Source organism: Carassius auratus, chromosome 42, assembly GCF_003368295.1.
Source record: "Carassius auratus strain Wakin chromosome 42, ASM336829v1, whole genome shotgun sequence".
Classification (NCBI taxonomy): Eukaryota; Metazoa; Chordata; class Actinopteri; order Cypriniformes; family Cyprinidae; genus Carassius; species Carassius auratus.
This window is the reverse complement of record NC_039284.1, coordinates 8,270,937-8,288,795: the sequence shown is the minus strand read 5'-3', so window position 1 is coordinate 8,288,795 and position 17,859 is coordinate 8,270,937. Positions and strand designations below refer to the sequence as shown.

At 40.1% G+C, this 17,859-nt stretch overlaps 1 protein-coding gene across 8 annotated transcripts in view; it reads right to left on the bottom strand.

Moving 5' to 3' along the window:
• Positions 1-16,485, bottom strand: part of LOC113060538 (SPARC-related modular calcium-binding protein 1-like) — an 85,915-nt gene extending 69,430 nt beyond the window's left edge. For all 8 annotated transcript variants that reach the window (XM_026229527.1, XM_026229525.1, XM_026229526.1 and 5 more), the window contains exon 1: positions 16,139-16,485. In XM_026229527.1, coding sequence (XP_026085312.1) covers positions 16,139-16,240 — 102 coding nt within the window. In that variant the 5' untranslated portion in view covers positions 16,241-16,485. The remainder of the gene's footprint in view (positions 1-16,138) is intronic.
• Between the last annotated feature and the right edge of the window lie 1,374 nt (positions 16,486-17,859).

Genomic DNA, 17,859 nt, shown 5'->3' with positions numbered 1-17,859 from the left:
GGGCTTGCCAGGCAAACGTGGCGGAATTTTGCATTAAGCCCTGAAGCCCAGCGCTACTTTTTTTTTTTTCTTTTTTTTTTTTGCTACAGAGAGATTCATCGAGGTCGTGGGAGAGCGCTACGGCCTAATCAAGACCTCTGTGTGGAGGTGCGTCCACACTCTCACCAACACCCTTCAGTGCCATGCTGGGGATTGCATCCTGGTGGATGGCACATATCCCTATCACCAATCCATCAGTGATTGATCAGGCGTACGAAAGGGATACGCGGCCATAAACGTGCAGGTTATAGTGGACCATAGGGGTCCATAGGCTTTTTATTAAAAACATAAACCAACTGCAATCAATACTGCATTAAACATAAGTAACTGCAGCTGCTTGCCAATCAATTCTGATTGTAAAGTACCTTACCATTAATATAAAAGTGTATTATATAATTTTTATAAGTCGTTAAACCCATGTCAAGAAGCAGCACAAGTGGCACAACGGGATAAGGAGGGTGGATGATTAGCGAGGGATACCCGGTTCGTCTAAACGTCACAACATATTGTGTGAACATATTACTGACCATTTGATAATTAAATTTATAGTCTATATTCTACTGATAACTTAAAATATGTTAAAATAAATGTTACTATAATAATTTGAGGAATATTTCATTTGCATAGAACGTGTTGTCTTTCTTAAAGCTGTATTGCACCATCGCGTGAAGTGGAAAATCGATTCATGAGCAATCGATGCCAAATAATTCAGCACCCACACTTTGGACAGCGCTCTTGTTACGTCGGACGTAAGAGGCAGCGTGCTAAGAAGCTTCCTAAGGGACACTTCAGGGAACACACTTAGGAACATAAACAACTTTGGTAAGATATATCTTTCGAGGTCTTCTTAGCACGCTAAGAGTGAGCGTTATCGGGAAACCGGGCCCTGTTCTGTTTTGTAACCCAACACACATATATTTTTATATTTATTCTTTGTACATTTATCTGATGTTGTGACTCATGTAATGATATTCATACATTATTATTATTATTTTTTTTTTGTGTCTATTTAGTTGTGGCATAGGTGCTCAATAAATGTTTAAGGCTGTTGTTCATAAGATTTATTAGTCAGAACAAATTATCTGTTTAGTAGTCAGCCAAACATAAATCCCACTAAACACATAAATCCCACAAACTCATATGTAAACCATTAAAAACAATCCTCTTGTTGATTTTAAACAATATGTCAAATGCATTTTTCGAACTAAAAAGTGATCTCCAAAAAATGTTTTTATTTTTCAGTTTGGGGTTTATGACAACAGTCTATTTTGAGAATAAGGATAATCTTAACTTTTGCCTGGACTCTTCACAATAAAGTGAACATTTCTGGACGAGCTGGAGACACCAGAGAAATGTCATTGCACAGATGGATTTTTATTCTTGGCAAGCATTCTGTGTGTGTGTGTGGTATTCACAATGTGTTCCAGAGCCACTCTCTATAACGTGTGAAGCACTCGTTACCTTTCAAAAAAACAACAACAAAAATAACGGTCAAAAGAAGACTTCTGATTGGCTGCCATATAACTAGCAGGCCTGGCCAAGTGTAGCTGGCGCCCCTCAAAAATTGAAAATAGGTGAAAATTCTGTTTAAAATTAGAACACAGTTTAAAACAGAAATGGGCAAATATGTAATTATGTATATATATATATATATATATATATATATATATATATATATATATATATATGGTTCTGTTTCTTCATGTTATTCCAGACAGACTGGATGATGATGAGATCAAATCTCTGTGTGGAGCACTGGCTGTTGTCAGACTTCTTGTGCAAACAAAAGATTCACCAGATTATTACAATTAATGGCAAAAATAATGTTTGGAAATGTAAACTGATATTTCCTACTGACAAACTACGGCAAAAGATAGAGATAAGAAATAAAAAATAAAAAAGTTTGTTTCGTTGGTGGAAATACTAGTGGCCTAAGACGTTTGCACAGTTCTGTATGTGTATATAGAGATAAGAAATAAAAAACGTTTGTTTTATTGGTGAAAATACTAGTGGCCTAAGGCTTTTGCACAGTACTGTGTGTATAAATAACATACAGAATGATATTTTTTGAGAAACTAAAATAGCAGAAAGTTTTAAGTTAGGGGAAGGTTTAGGGTAAGAGGACAGAAAAACAGTTTGTACTGTATAAAAACCATTACGTGTATGGAATGTCCACATAAAACATGGGGACCAGTGTGTGTGTGTGTGTGTGTGTGTGTGTGTGTGTGAATTGGGAAGAAGACAGAGTGTGAGAAATTGGTTATGCAAACTTCAAATCCCTTCCTAAAACAGCTTTTCGTGATCCAGTAATGACTTTCAGAATTCATATGAAGAAGATTTGAAATAATAATCCCTCTTCTCTGATCATTAGACTAATTAAATCCATGCTAACAGGAAATCCGCTTCCTGAACTTCCTACTTTGTCACCCTAATGATACAGCTTGGCTTAAGAACAGTCATTTTAGTTCTTCTGGGAATCTCACTTACTGTCTGATCAAAAAAAAAAAAAAGGAAAAAAAAAAAAAAAGAAAGAAATGGAAAAAGTTTGTGGAGCAAACTAAGATATGCAGGAATTTCTGTCCAGTAACCAAATTCTTTCCTGCATTTCAGTCCTTATTGTCAAATGAATTAGTTTCATATCAAATAATGTATTCATTAAGTGGATTCCGTCCTCTAGCTCTGGGTTGGTTAAAATGTACAGTGCAGTTTTTGGACTGGTTCTTGGTTTCTATGATTTGAGGTGTCTAGTCTTGGTCTGAGTCCTAGGGGGTCTGATTTTGGACTGGGCATTGCATAGTCTTATACAGCACATCAGTGAAGTCTTGGCAAACTGATTGATCAACCACTACTTAAGCAACATGGGATTTGTTACTTAGCATTAGCCATAAATCTCTATTTAACAATGTTTTTAATTCACTTGTGTTGGGAGAAAATAATACTTTTGATTTGTTAGTTATCACTTGTAAACAGTCTATGCCAATGTCAAATGCCAATCCAGATTTGAGACAATCATCCAAACACAAAACAATCAAGGTTTTCTTACATTCCCAGTAGGAAGTTGTTGTTAATCAAATGTTTTTGATTATTATAAATGAAAACATGCAGACTAAATAACCTGTTAAAGTTGTTTGTCCATTATAGCGCCACAATAAGTTATGTCAACATCAGCAAAACACACAGTGTAGAGAAGATCCCACTTGAAGATGCCAATATGGCAAAACTGTGACATGACTTTCAGTTTATGTAACCTGCTATGTCATGACTTACGGCTGTTCGGTGTGGTAAAAGGGACAGTACTTTTATCGGGCTGTATTGAAGCCTCTGGGAGGCTGGTAATCTCTAGTATTTTCTCAGAGAAAGCCATATCATTAAAGAGCTCATAGTCACTGCTATATCTCCACAGCAAATTCCCATAGCACTGACCCAGAACACATTCTCTCTGTCAGAAAACCTTCCTTATCCAAATCCCAGATGTCGCTCACTGTATATCAAGCACACAGCGCTGCTTCTGGCCCACACAGGGAGAACAGCCCTTGTTCTCTATACCCCTCACATACACTTTCTCCCTCTCTTTATTCGACTATCTAGATCTGTCTTGCTCACACTATCTTTCTCTTTGCCCACTCAAGTCCTTGTCGAACTTTGCTGTCTGCAATTTAGTCTGGAAATGCAATGCACATGCATACTGTTGCATTCATGAACTTTCTGTTCCCTTATTTGGTCATCTTCCTTTTCTTGTTTACTTAATTGATTGATCCCCACCTGTTTCCAGTTCCCTGATTACCTCTTGTGTGTTTAAATACCCGGTCTGTTCAGTTTTTCCTTGTCCGTGATCGATAACCTGATGTTTGTTGGAGGATTTCGTGGCTTCGTGGGGTGGGTGCTGGAGAAAAATGGATCCACATTTACCATCTGCACCGCCGAAGAGGATATCTGTAGCCCCACTCCCCACCCAGAGACCAGCCAGCCGCCATCACGCTGCACGGAGCCAGAGCCCACCGCAGCCGCAGAGCCCGAGCCTTTCACTGACCGGGAGCAGGACCTAGAGAGCGCGACTGACCATCGTGGGAGTTTTAGTGGAGATTGAGGGCGTGGAGGAAAGCCCTGCCCACACTTCTGCGACTGAGGGTGAGCTGTTTTCGGTTTCTGCCAATGATCTGGAGCAACTTCTGGACCTTGATGGTAGAGGTCGACCGATATATCGCTCGGCCGATATATCGGGCCGATATTTGCAATTTTTTAAATATATCGGCATCGCCCGATATCCGTGTTTTGTAGCGCCAATTTAAAGTCAGGCACGTCGGCGGGCAGCCCCGTGTTATTGGTGCGGTGGAAAGTGCTGCTGCTGCCACTGCATGTGAAGCACCCCAAGACAAAACTTTTTGAAGATTCAACAACTGCCCTGGGAGATAAAGGTAGTCAGAGAATTTCACTCTGTAAATGAGGTGGAGAAGTTGGCAGCTCTCACAAACACTGCAGCGTGATTGAGGGCTCCGTTACTCCGCCCCACTCACAGACAGCAGCGCGCTCGGAGAGACCGCTGTCCTGAGCTGCCCAGAACGGTGAATAACATTTGTTCGGAAGCATGGTTTGATGCAGACAATAACCATTTTTCCATCCAACTCATTTGTATTTAGGGTTGGCAATATTCGATAATTTCCATGATCGATCGTCGTTTAAATTAACGATCAATTAATGCTGAAAAATGCGTCTGCAGCGGTATTATTATTATATGCAAAAGCCACTTGGAAAAAAAAAAGCTTTCTCATCCGAATTAAAGGGGTTTTAGTCTGAATAAAATGCTAGTAGCAGGACTGTAAAATGAATAGATGTGATTATAATCATTCGATAAAATGAAGAGACTGTGACATACGTTGGAGATCATTTATCTTGACTGTTTCTCGTCGAGGAGACCACTGAATGCGCCTCTTTAAATGGTTTCGTGGTGCTCGTTGTTGTATTTTAAAATGCAACTGCAATGTTTTCAAATGACACTATATAGTTGTGGTGAAACGTATCATCGTTGATCCGTGATCCGTTCAGATCAATATCTTTGGTTCGGCACAAACGTGACCCGCGGATTGATTTATGAAAAAAAAAAGTTGCGCATGTTCACATGAGCGAGCGGAGGAACGGAGGAGCTTGAACGCCCCGTGCATTTTGGCTTCCCTGTCAGACATCATATAATGATGAAAGAAAGAGGTTAGAGTGAAAATATTGTGCCAGATCTTAATGAACAGGAGAAGAAAAAAGTTGTGGATGAACTATCCCGAGCATCCTCTGTTGCGCTCACGACAGAAGGGTGGACGTCCAGGGGGATGGAGAGCTCTGTGACGATAACTGCTCACTTCATCACAGCAGACTGGGAGATGAGAAGTCCGGCTATTATGTTACAAAGAAGATATTATGCCATGTGCACTTTAAGTCTATTTCATATATTTTAATTTAATAATTTAATGTTAATAAAAAAAAAGACAAAATGTATATGTTTATTTGTCATGGCCTTTTTTTTCTATTTTTTTTTTTTTTTTTGTTGATCCGAAAAATGATCCGATCCATACGAGGACGAGTGAGCGCGGGTTTGACTAGATGTATTTGGAGGTTATTGCTCCGGTCTCGTTCTGCGCATATCCAGATGTTTCCACATTCGCAATGTATATGAATGTTAAACTATAATATATTTTTAAATGTAAACTAGACGGAAAATATCATCCTCTTCACATGAGCAAAAACGTCCTTGGCATAACAGCAGAGTGGACCGGTATACTACGGTCTATTTAAACTGACCAGTGTAACCTTTTAAATATTAGGTTGACTGTACTTTATTTTAATAATGAACAGACTGCGATGTAATTTTGAAATTAGAATGCACTTTAGATGTTCCGTGTCATTTATACCAAACACAAATGTTGCTGGTTGCTAGTGTGTTTGCAGCACTACTATTATTTATTTTTTATATTTTTTATATTATTGATTTTTATTTCTAAAATTGCATTTCTTTAAATGTATATTTGTGTTTACATTTATGTTCCAAAAAAACTTGAAAAATTCTACTTGATAAATGCTCTAAAACTTATGTAAATGATTGACATATATATAATTTAATACTTGGTCAGTTTATTGATTTGTTTGGTTAACCTTGGATATTTTTTTATTTATTTTAAAACCGTGCAGTGCACAAAATTAAGATTCAAGAGATGGTTCAAGTCAGTGCTCAATAAATGATGATAAGTTTAGAAATTTTGTGCATCCACTTATTATTAGTGTGACATTTTAGCATGCAAATGAAGGGGAAAACTTAAAGATATCGGCCCTAAAAATCGGCAGCACATATCGGCCATCGGCTGACCCTGACCTCTAAGCATCGGCTATAGAAAAACCCATATCGGTCGATCTCTAGTTGATGGTTCGCCGCTGGACTGCCAGTCTCCAGCTCCGTCTTGGCGTGTGAATTCCCTGTCTCCGCCTCCAGCCTCCAAGCCCTGGAATCCTCCTCGGTCCTTCGACCCAGCAGCTCCGCCTTGGCTCTTAGCTCCCTCATCTCCACCGTGGCCTGTCTTCCCACCTGCTCCCCCGGGCTCCCTCGTCCCTCTGGCTCCACCTTGGTCAGTTGTCGATCATCCTCCGCCTCGGGACTCCATTCCTCTGGCTTCACCTCGTTACTCCATCCCTCTGGCTCTGTCAGTCTCCCTCTTCCCTCTGGTCTTCCAGGGCCCCACCTCCGCCTTGGTTGCCTGAGCCTTCTGCTCCGCCTAGGCCCTCCGGATCCTCGGCTTCACCCTGGCTCTGCGGCTGCGCTGCTCCATCTTGGGCTCCTCACCCACCGGTGCAGTCTCCGTCCGTCGGCCCCCTGGTGTCGTCGGCTCCTTCTCCACCATGGTTCCTCCCGCTGTCGACTCCACCGTGGATCTCCATCTTGGCTGGTCTCTGGAGGACCATTTGGCTCCTCCTGCTCCGGGCTCCTCCCTGGCTCCTCCCTCCATCCACTCCACCCTGGTTCCCAGCTCCCTGCTCCCTCTTTGCCTGCCCCTTGCCTGCCCCACGCCCGCCTCCAGAACACCCAACCTTCCTCTGCTGGTATTCCTTTTGCGGTGTGAGGACGCACCGTTCTGGGAGGGGGGCGAACTGTTACATTAATTAACTTTCTGTTCCCTTATTTGGTCATCTTTCTTTTCTTGTTTTGTTAATTGATTGATCCCCACCTGTCTCCAGTTCCCTGATTACCTCCTGTGTGTTTAAATACCCGGTCTGTTCAGTTCTTCCTCGTCCATGATTGATAACCTGGTATTGATGTTAATGCTTTGTATATTGTCTGTTATTCTCCTTCGTTCAGTAAACTCCTCATTTGTTCAAGATCCTTCTCGGGCGCTTTATTCTTACTTTAGCATACACCCTAACAGTAACACATACACACTTTGATGGACAGTGTTGTATATTCTGTGATTCTAAATCCTTAGTCACATTTCTTTGCTGGTCTATTTTGGCAGGGATTCTTTATAACCCTTAGAACTTTACGCTTACTCCTAGTTAGAACAAAACAGACCAATATTTAAAACGCTTTAATGCTCAGACATATACCTAACTCACTGCAACACTGATATGGTAAAGGACTGATGCCTTATACAGATGTAACAGTGCGACCTTCTAAGAAGCTGCTTTGAAACCATGTGTTATAAAAAGGAATATACTTTAGAAATGTTTGTCCAATTCTGCAATTTCTGACAGAAGAAAAAGAACAAATCCACAAGGCCACTTCTGGTTGCATTTGGCAGATCTGCCATTAGTCAACAACCTACTGGATCTGTCCAAAGCCTGTGTAACAGTTTAGCTGCATGTCATTAGCTTAATGTGATAATCGGTAAATAAAATAAACTCAGACCACTTTGTGTTCACAAAGCATGAACCATATTAGTCTTGCAGACATCTGAAGCCAGGCATAAACTGATTTCAGAAATGTTGTTGTTAGGCTTTTTAAAGTAACTCTTTCCACAAAATTACAAATGACACATGTTTGTTAACAAGAATTGTGGTGTGAAGAGTAGCCACATTAACACAATTTCAGCAGCAATGTATGAAGCATGTCACTTTCAAACCAAGTAGCTTTCTGTTGGTCATTGTGGTAAATCTGTGTGAAAAACTTAAACATAAGCGAAACCACTGAGGCAAAATCTTTGACCCATACACAAAATTTCACATAATGTGGATTCCTATAGAAATTAATAGATTTCAGCTGTAGAAATTAATGGAACAGCAATAAATGTGACCACATCTTAAGAACTTGAGATTTAGCTTTTGACTTGACCAACTCAAGGTTGCAGTCATGTTTTTCCAACATGGATGCAATTTTCATCCAATTACGATTTTAATAAATACATACTGAATATATTTTACAAAAAGTGTTTGGTGCTACACCTTCACCTATTGATTCCAAAAAGTACTTAATTGTCTCCTCTGCCACCTCCTCTATTTTACCACTTTACCACTAGTGCATGCTGATAAAGTTTTATTCTTCTATGTATACTAATTTGCATCGTAGCCTACGATTTAATAGGTGTCATCATCATACAGTCTTCATAGATGTCACACTGTATTAAGTCCATACTTCTAAGGGAAAGGAATATTGAAGCATTCTAAATGTGTCTTGTTCTCTTGAAAGTGTGCATAGCCTTACAACCTAACATTGTGCAAATATCCATTTCAGTATTGGTCATAATATATCTGAACTACTTCAAATCATTATTTTCATATTCTAAATAAGTACAAACTACTTTAAAAGGACATAATGTTAATTTACTGGCTATACTGTCTGATCTGCACTATTGCCAACTGTTACATTACACAAAAATTTTATAAAACATTGTTATAATCTTAAAAATGGTCACAAATATTATTTAACAACAATGAGTCAACTAATAAATAAGAAGTTAGATCAGGTAGAAATAACATTTTATGGTAACAATTAAAAAAATAAAATAAAATTAAGGGCTGTCTCAATTTCAAAATACTTACAGTGCACCAAAATGTTAGCTCCCTGAAAAATCCCACAATGCACCACAAAAACTAGGGAGCGTCAATGCTCACTATGCTTCCCTAGGTTCTAAGCCGTATCCCTTTGCAGGATTCTTCCTGATTCCAAGCCTTCAGCCCTACCCTGGGCCCAGGCCCTAACAAATAAGTTGGGTATGTAGCTTAGGCCTTTTGGCCGTAAGGGTTACTGTAACGGACAGCTGTCTAAATGTCCCAGGGGCAACTCCCATAGAAATGGTAGAGTTGGTACTTCATGCTCGCCATGATTCTGGCCTGCACTCCCCTCAGCATGGCAGCATGGGTATACTGTTCCCCAAAGTGACCCCTAGAGGAGGCAGTTCAAAGTTCCCTCGAAAGGGAACTGTCTCAGGTTACGTATGTAAACATAGTTCCCTGAGTAGGGAACGAGACACTGCGTCCTCTAACTCCCTGCCATTCTTTGGACGCAAGCTTCAGACGAAGAAGTGAATGACGTGCTCTCCCGGTGCTTATTTATAGTCTCGCCGGTAGTGACGTCGGAGGCTGTCGGAGGCCAACAAGTTGGTGTTTTTTCAATGTATGCTTCAGACACGGGTCACGACAAGGTGTTCCCCAAAGCGAACCCTAGAAGACGCAGTGTCTCGTTGTCCCAGGGGCAACTCCCATAGAAATGGTAGAGTTGGTATTTAATGCTCACCATGATTCTGGCCTGCACTCCCCTCAGCATGGCAGCATGGGTATACTGTTCCCCAAAGTGACCCCTAGAGGAGGCAGTTCAAAGTTCCCTCGAAAGGGAACTGTCTCAGGTTACGTATGTAAACATAGTTCCCTGAGTAGGGAACGAGACACTGCGTCCTCTAGCTACCTGCCATTCATTTCTAAACTGGGGTTAAGAAACATCTTTCAAGATTACAGACAGCTCCAGTTGCTGTCCAAAATGCTGTTTGTTACTAAAGGAAAATCTTCAACTTGTACTGTAGTAAGACACAATAATACAGTTTACAACTTGAGTTCAGTCTCACTGTATGTGTAGTGTAATAAAAATGTACAGATCACACCAAGACAAAACATTCACTGACTTATGTTACGTATCCAGTAGTTTCCTGTTAAATCCATGATGATGTCAGGCTACTTTGAGGATCATGTTTGTCAGACTGTTAACAGTGAAAGTTCCTAGTGACCTTTGCACAAAATTGCGTAATTTGTCTGACGTTAAAATACACTGACAAAGCCAAATGTTGATTCACTGCGGTGCTATAAAAACAAAGAAATATTGGCTCAACCAATTTTGTGAATTTGGGGCGGGGCTCTCTGTTTATTCAGCCAATGACAAATGTGTTCTTTTTTTTAAATTCCATTTAGTCATGCTAGTAGAACGGAAATATGTGAAAGCTTTAACTAAAATATCTTAAGATTGTTCATCAAAATAATGCCTACTAACAGGCAGTATATTCACTGCACTCAGCTGCATCACTTCATGCTGACAGAATTAAATCCTCAGAAAATATTATCTTCTAAGTCTATGTAATGCCAGAATTGGCCAGGTCGAATAACTCTGAATTACTGTGACTGGAAAAGTGTGCTAAAATCATGTTAAATGTGCAAAAGGAAACCTAAAATACCTCTGCTGTCAAGACTCAAGAGACGCTTCCTATTTTTTATTTTTTTTTAAACCCAATCGCCCAATTGGCTTTGAGGAAAGAACTTGATCCTGTTATTGGCCCAAATATTTCTTCCAGCTCAGCAGAGCAGCCATATCTCCTCATGAAACTTTGGGTTCTTGGAGCTGACTGTGTTCAGAGATAAGTTTTTATAAATGACGCACAAAAAGGAGTATAAATTTGAAGCATTTAACTTCAAAACAGATTTTTTTAAAAAGCTTTTTAAACAATCTTTCTGGTCTCCTATAATTATAAGATGAGGATGATGTTTAAACACCAAAGTTTAATTCTGTTGAGCACAACAAATCACACATGTGCACACACACACACACCCTGTGCGGCTACCAGCTAGCCTCTGTGTTTCTTGGCCAAGTGCCCTTAGCAGAATTAATCAATTGACAATCAAGTGCTACCAAAGCCAACACTGGAATCCATTCCCAGGATCTTTTGTTTACAAGACAGGTGCTTTAACCAGCTAAGCCACAGCACCAGCCAGCACACTACACCCCCGGGAGGTGCCACTCAGTGGATCTAAACATCCAGCGGTGAGGCCAAAGGTCCACTTAAGAGATAGTTCACAACTTTATGTTGCTTGAAGGCAACACTGTGCAGTGTAAGGATGAACAAAAAGCCACAACTCTGGTGGGCCTCAAACCCACAACCTTTGAATGGTCTCACCCAGCAGTCCAACACACTATCCATTGCACCACAGAGCCCCATGCAGTAGCTTATTCCGGGCTTGTGCCAGTCCATCACAGTGGGGTTGCGTGTTCAGTGGGTAGCAAGGAAAAGGTCTGTGGGTCTCTGCACAGCTTGAATGCGCTTTGATAAGCAGAGGAACTGCCAGGGACTCCTGTCCAAGAAAGAACCCACATAGCAAAGGCACTGGTTAAGAGGCACTGCTGGGGTTTGAACCCAGGATCTTCTGTTTGCTAGACAGATGCTTGAATCGATTTAGCCATGGCACCAACCTGCACATTAGGCCTCCGGGAGGGTGTCCATTACCTAGACAAGTATAATCTATTTCACGACCCACCGAAATATTTGAGATCAAATAACAATTGACATTACTTTAAGCTTTATTTTAATTAATGTTTGCAGCAGAAATCGAGTGTTTAAGAAAAATAACAACTTTATTTTATATTACAACTGTAAAATTTCACAACTGATATTTATGTTTTAATTTCTTTGTTTACAGACGTTTCATAAAAACTTGAATCAGCTCAGTCAAGGGAACTTTAATCCGCTGCAAGTGTTGTTAACATTCTTACATTTTACATTTAATCAGTGAATTAGAATAATAAGACAGTTGGGCTGTTACCAAGCAAATTAAATCATTCAACAAAATCCATCTTTGCCATCCAAACATAAGCTGCACCTGAAGTGGCATTTAGATGTATTTCAACACTGTTTAATGCAAGACATGATTGCATTTAACCTGCAGTTACAAATGCATAAATAATGTTTTGACATGTTAAACACAAAATGTTGAATACTGATATTTTAACCCCTTAACTGTCACTCACATTTTTGAACATTGACTTTATAGTGCACCATCCAAACTTGTAAAATGATATTGATGTACCATTTACATGGTAATGCAATGTCTGATTTTAAAATGGGTTCTAAAGGATGAATTTTGAGATTTTAAGTTTTCAGTTGATATATAACTTCTTATGATTTCTAAATGTGATAGAGAAAAAGGCAACAAAGAAGTCTCTTTTTTTAACAATGGTCAGAACTCCTGTTATAATGTAGATTTTTGAGGGTGCACTCTTGTCATAAATTAATCTATTACTTTTCCTACATCATTTTTAATAAAAAACATTGGTAAAATATATATTTGGGAGTCTTAGACCTTTCCAACCATATATAGTTTGTCAAGATTAGATTAAATTTAAATGTGAAATAAAAACCGCCAGTAGGTGGCAACAAATCACTGTTAACAAGTGAGTCATTGGAATTGAACCGAATCATTTAAATGATTTATTCATGAACAAAACAGGTGGTGCACCACCCGTATTGACAGAGTTGGGGTGGCCAGCTAGGCTCTGTGTTTGTTGGCCTAGCGCCCATAACAGATTGCCAAAAGTTTTGACTCAAACCTTTGAAAGGCCTCAAATGTCAGTCCAACACACTACCCGTTGCACCACTGAGCCCACCTTAACACCAATGTGTTAAGGTGGGCCACATAAAGGTTTTGATTCCTTGCTTCTGACCATCCAGCTTAAATCACAACCACAGGCAGAGAAGCACCGCTGAGAATCAAACCCAGAATCTCCTGTTTACAAGGCAGGCACTTTAACCAGCTAAGCAACAGCACCACACACCTATAGCACACTTGCATGGTTTGCTATCCTTCAGGAACACCTGAAGGGTGATTTTCAAAATCACACACAAGCAGTCAACCAAAGGCACCACTGGGATTAGAACCCAGGATAAGCAGTTTACCAGCGAGGCACTTTAACCAACTATGCTACAGAATCAGTCTGCATGCTTGGTCTCTGGGAGGGTGACTCAGAGGATCACAGCATCCAGAGAAGGGGTCAATGATTCGCAGGCCAGGCGCTGGATAGCTTAAAAATGTGCAGTGACAACTCAGTCGGGATGGTTTTGAAAAGTAATTGCCTTTGCACTCCCTGTTTGCAGTCCAATCTCAGAAAAGCACACACTTGAGGGACACATGGGCTGCCAGTGGCACCACTGAGATTCGAGCCCAGCATAACCTGTTTATGAGACAGGCGCTTTAACTCAATAAGCCACAGCACCAACTGGCATGCCACCCAACCGGAGGGTGGATCAGTGGATCAAAACATCTAGTGGTGAGACCAACGGCTTACGGCCCATAGGCTGGACAGCAACAGGGTGCCCAATCCAGCTCCTGGCGATTGACTGTCCTGCAAATTTAGGCTCCAACTCTTATTAAACACACCTGCCTTTAATTTTTGACCAGCTAAGCCACCGTGCAATGCTGCAGTGCTACGCTGGCCCGGGCCAGCATTTTTCGGCAGCAGCTAAGGGGTGGTTTGCAAATGGAATCACCTGCTGCCCTGGTGCTCCTCTGAACCCCCCAAACCTCTCACTCTGAGGTGGTGCTTGAGCACCAGCAAAGGTACCACTGGAAACCAGCAATCGACTTTTATAAGTCAGGCACTTTAACTCCAGGAGGGTGACTTAGAGGATAAAAGCATTTAGAGAAGATTCCTATGGCCAGGCACTGCACAGCCTAAAATAGTTTTTTGACAACTGAGTGGGGGTGGCCAACTAGCCTCTGTGTTTGTTGGTCTAGCACCCTTAGCTGAATGCCAACATTTTAAATGCAACATTGGAATGGCCTTATATGGCGGTTTAGATGTCCAAAGCGCTATTCATTGAACCACAGAGCCCACCGGTGAGAATGAAGGTGACCGGAGGAGCTCAGTGAAATTGATGCCCAGTCCAAAAGAGCAACAGCACTGTCAGGGTCTCCAGTCAAATGACAAATTGACAGAGCACAACCAAATGGTATAAGGAACTGCTGGGATTCAAACCCAGGATCTCCAGTTTACAGATAAGCCACAGCACCACACACCAAAAGCACATTTGCATGGCTATCCTTCAGAAACACCCAAGGGGTGGTTTTTAATAGCACACCTTCCGCAAGGACACACGAGCAGACAACCAAACGTACCACTGGGATTTGAACCCAGAAAATCCTGTTTACAAGATGGGTGCTTTAACCAACTACAGTATATTTGCTGCCAAAATTTAAAAAAGTAAGCAGACATTATATCATAGTAGATGGGAGCCTGTGAGTGTTAAAGGCAAGTAAATGAGAAAGTGACTGCATAAGTATGGAGAAGGGGCAAAATCATTAAAAGGGAAAATGACAAAGATGAATGCTTTTCAGTTCTTCGCAGCAGCCAGAGACTTGTTTTATAGCAAGCACAATTTATTCAAAGAGTTCTTCATTTATTTTAATAATCCTGCAGTCACCGTAGAGAAGTGTTTGTTCACGGTCCTGTTGTCACAATATCAAATCCATAATTAAGAAATAAATAGATAAAGCACTACTGTGTGTGATGAGAGTTAGTAACAGTTAATTTCTAAAGAATTTATTTTAATACTCTTTTAAAATATAGTTATGTATCTCAGTGAGGTCCTATTTGTTCCTTGCAGATTTACTGGTTCAGAAATATTTCCTGAAGCCCCCAATATTTTTTTTTTTTTTTTTTTTTTTTACTTTCTGTTAAAAGACTTTTTCAGAACAAGCTATTATTTTGGAGATGCACAAAAACGTATCATAGATTTTTATACTAACCACCCCCTCCGACCTCAAGTATGACAAAACCATAGCAGCGTCCACAAATTTCTCTCTTCTACTCTCTTTCTGTTTTGTACTTACTTTCACTCTCAGTGGTCTCACTGCACAACAGAATGGACATTTACCACAAGACCTCTGCGGCAACCTTGACAAACCATTTTTCAGTCTGAATTGCTCAGGATATATATATTTATATATATAAATACGATTTAATGCTTTGACTGGTTAGTGTTGTTAATCACTTAAGTAAGTTGCTTTAATTTTTATTTCTTTAAGCTTTACTACTAAATTATTGATAATAAGGTCAACAGCTCATCACCTTGACACACATTGTCTCACATTTTCATTTTTAAAAAGACATCATATAGCTCTAATATTCACTATTATCTGCAAACTGATTCAGCTGCAGAAACAACTACTCCACACAGTTGTCTTTGGTGAAATCATATGAAATGCTGCATTGGAAGGCAATGGTCCTCTTTTCTATGGGCACAGAGGGGTGCACAGGAAGCAAAAGACATTTATGACAAAAGGTCAATGGGTCTACCCAAGTCTCACTGACAAAGTGCCTCAGCAAGCAAAACCCAACTATTCAGCTGAATCCCTAAAAGATGCTCTGATGCTGGGTTATTATGCATTCTAGATTATATGTGTAAACATGAGTCAGGACAGAAAATGTAATGTACTAAAGTTTATTTTAATTCCTAGTCACCATATAAGGCAGCAAAAAGATGCTGTAAAAATTGCTGAGGGTAGTTTATGCATTCCAGTTAGTCTAGATAATACTTCCTAAAACTGATATTTGTAAAACTCACAAATACTGTATGTGCATTGCATGTAGGATGCGTTGTTATATATATATATATATATATATATATATATATATATATATATATATATATATATATATATATATATATATATTTGCTGCATTGCATATTGAAGTAGAGATTGTCATAAATGGACAAACATTGAATGGTTTTATAAAAATGCATTGGCTCTGACACAGTAAAAGCAATGTGTCATACGAAAGAATTGAAATGACGCACTGAAGTTATCAGAATGACAAATGCGTGAATGTGCGCAGCTGAACACATGCGACGGAGAGCGGCGTCACGAACGGACTTACCCGAGGACCATTCGACTTCTGCGCTGAGGCTTGTGGCAGGCACATCATCAGTAGCGCGTGGGAATACACAAATACAAAAAAGACCAGATTGTGGCAGTACATTCTGTTTGACGTTGAAGTAGACAATTGCCAGACTACGGACAAGATAGACTTAAGAATTAGAAGTGGACCCAAAGTTGAAGGAAATTCCAAAAGTTTGTTCCCAAATAAATTCGTCCTCAGCGGGTTTCTTCTCTACGTGTGTCTGGTTTCGAAATGCCAAAGAGTTACGCAGACAGCATGATGAAAACCGTAATACGGCGTGTGATGTACTGTGCTATCCAAAGCTGCAGGTTGAATAGTTTGTCTTTCACTTTGGGACGCGTTTTAAACGTAAGGAGGTGGGATTGTTTGGCGTGATTGACAGAGGGGACGTCCAATGAGAGGGGTGTGTGTATGTGGGGGTCTGGGGCAAAGGTGCAAAGGTCCGCAGATTCATATTAATCATCAGTCCACTTGGTTACCGCGAGAGTAATGACGCACAAAGCTCTACGTCTTTAACCCAACTCTCCTTCGAAACGATTTGCAACTTATTTATTTTTTATGGGTAAATAATTGTGGTAAAAAATGTTTTGTTTGTTTGTTTAAAGGGAGGCTACGACAAGCCGTTAAATGGTTTATGTTATTATTATTATAATTATTATTATTACTATTATAAATGAAATTTCATTAAGTGTGTGTGTGTGTGTGTGTGTGCGTGCGTGCGTGCTTGCGTGCGTGTGTGTGTGTATATATATATATATATATATATATATATATATATATATATATATATATATATATATATGCAAATGCAAGCTCAGGAGATTTAAATAATTTAGTTAAATAATAGGTTATATTTAGGTGTATCATGTTCTCATGAAATGGCAAACATGATGGTGGATTTGGTGTAGATTTCCCCTGCAAGATACACAGATAGGTAGATAGATAGATAGATAGATAGATAGATAGATAGATAGATAGATAGATAGATAGATAGATAGATAGATAGATAGATAGATAGATAGATAGATGGGTGGATGGATGGATGGATGGATGGATGGATGGATAGATAGATAGATAGATAGACAGATAGATAGATAGATAAGAAAGAAAATTCTACACTTTCTTCAAATTAATTTTAAGGAAAAGGGGTGGACAGGAGTGTCTAATGGAATGTTAACGAGATCACTTTATGTCCTGTATCCACTTTCCTCCTGTCCGCTCCTTTAACCATGTCCTCGGACAAAACAAAGCCGCTTTCTGGCGTGTGAAAAAAAAAAAAAATTGTTGTTGGAGAAACGTTGACCAACACAGACGGCTGTTGTCACTTGGCTGTACTTGAAACAAATGTCTGACAGGGGCCAGAGAGAAATGAGAGGGCGAACAAGCTGAAAAGGGCTGTGCTGCCCAATTATCACACCGACCCTTTCCACAGATCCTCAGTGGCGGTTCACTGTCTGTTTATAGCAAGCAAAGCCGACAGAAAATTAGCAGGTGTCTGTAGACAAGACCAGCCAGCCTAAACCAGCGGGCACCCCGCCGACTCCAACGCAATTATTGCCAGGCTATGCACATTTCGTGGCTTTAATCAACACATCAGTACAGTGGAGAGGTCTCTCCCCCCACCCTTATCTTATTATGATGTCTAAGATAACCATGACAGGCCCGCTTCCCATTACGTGTCCTTAATACCTTTGTAC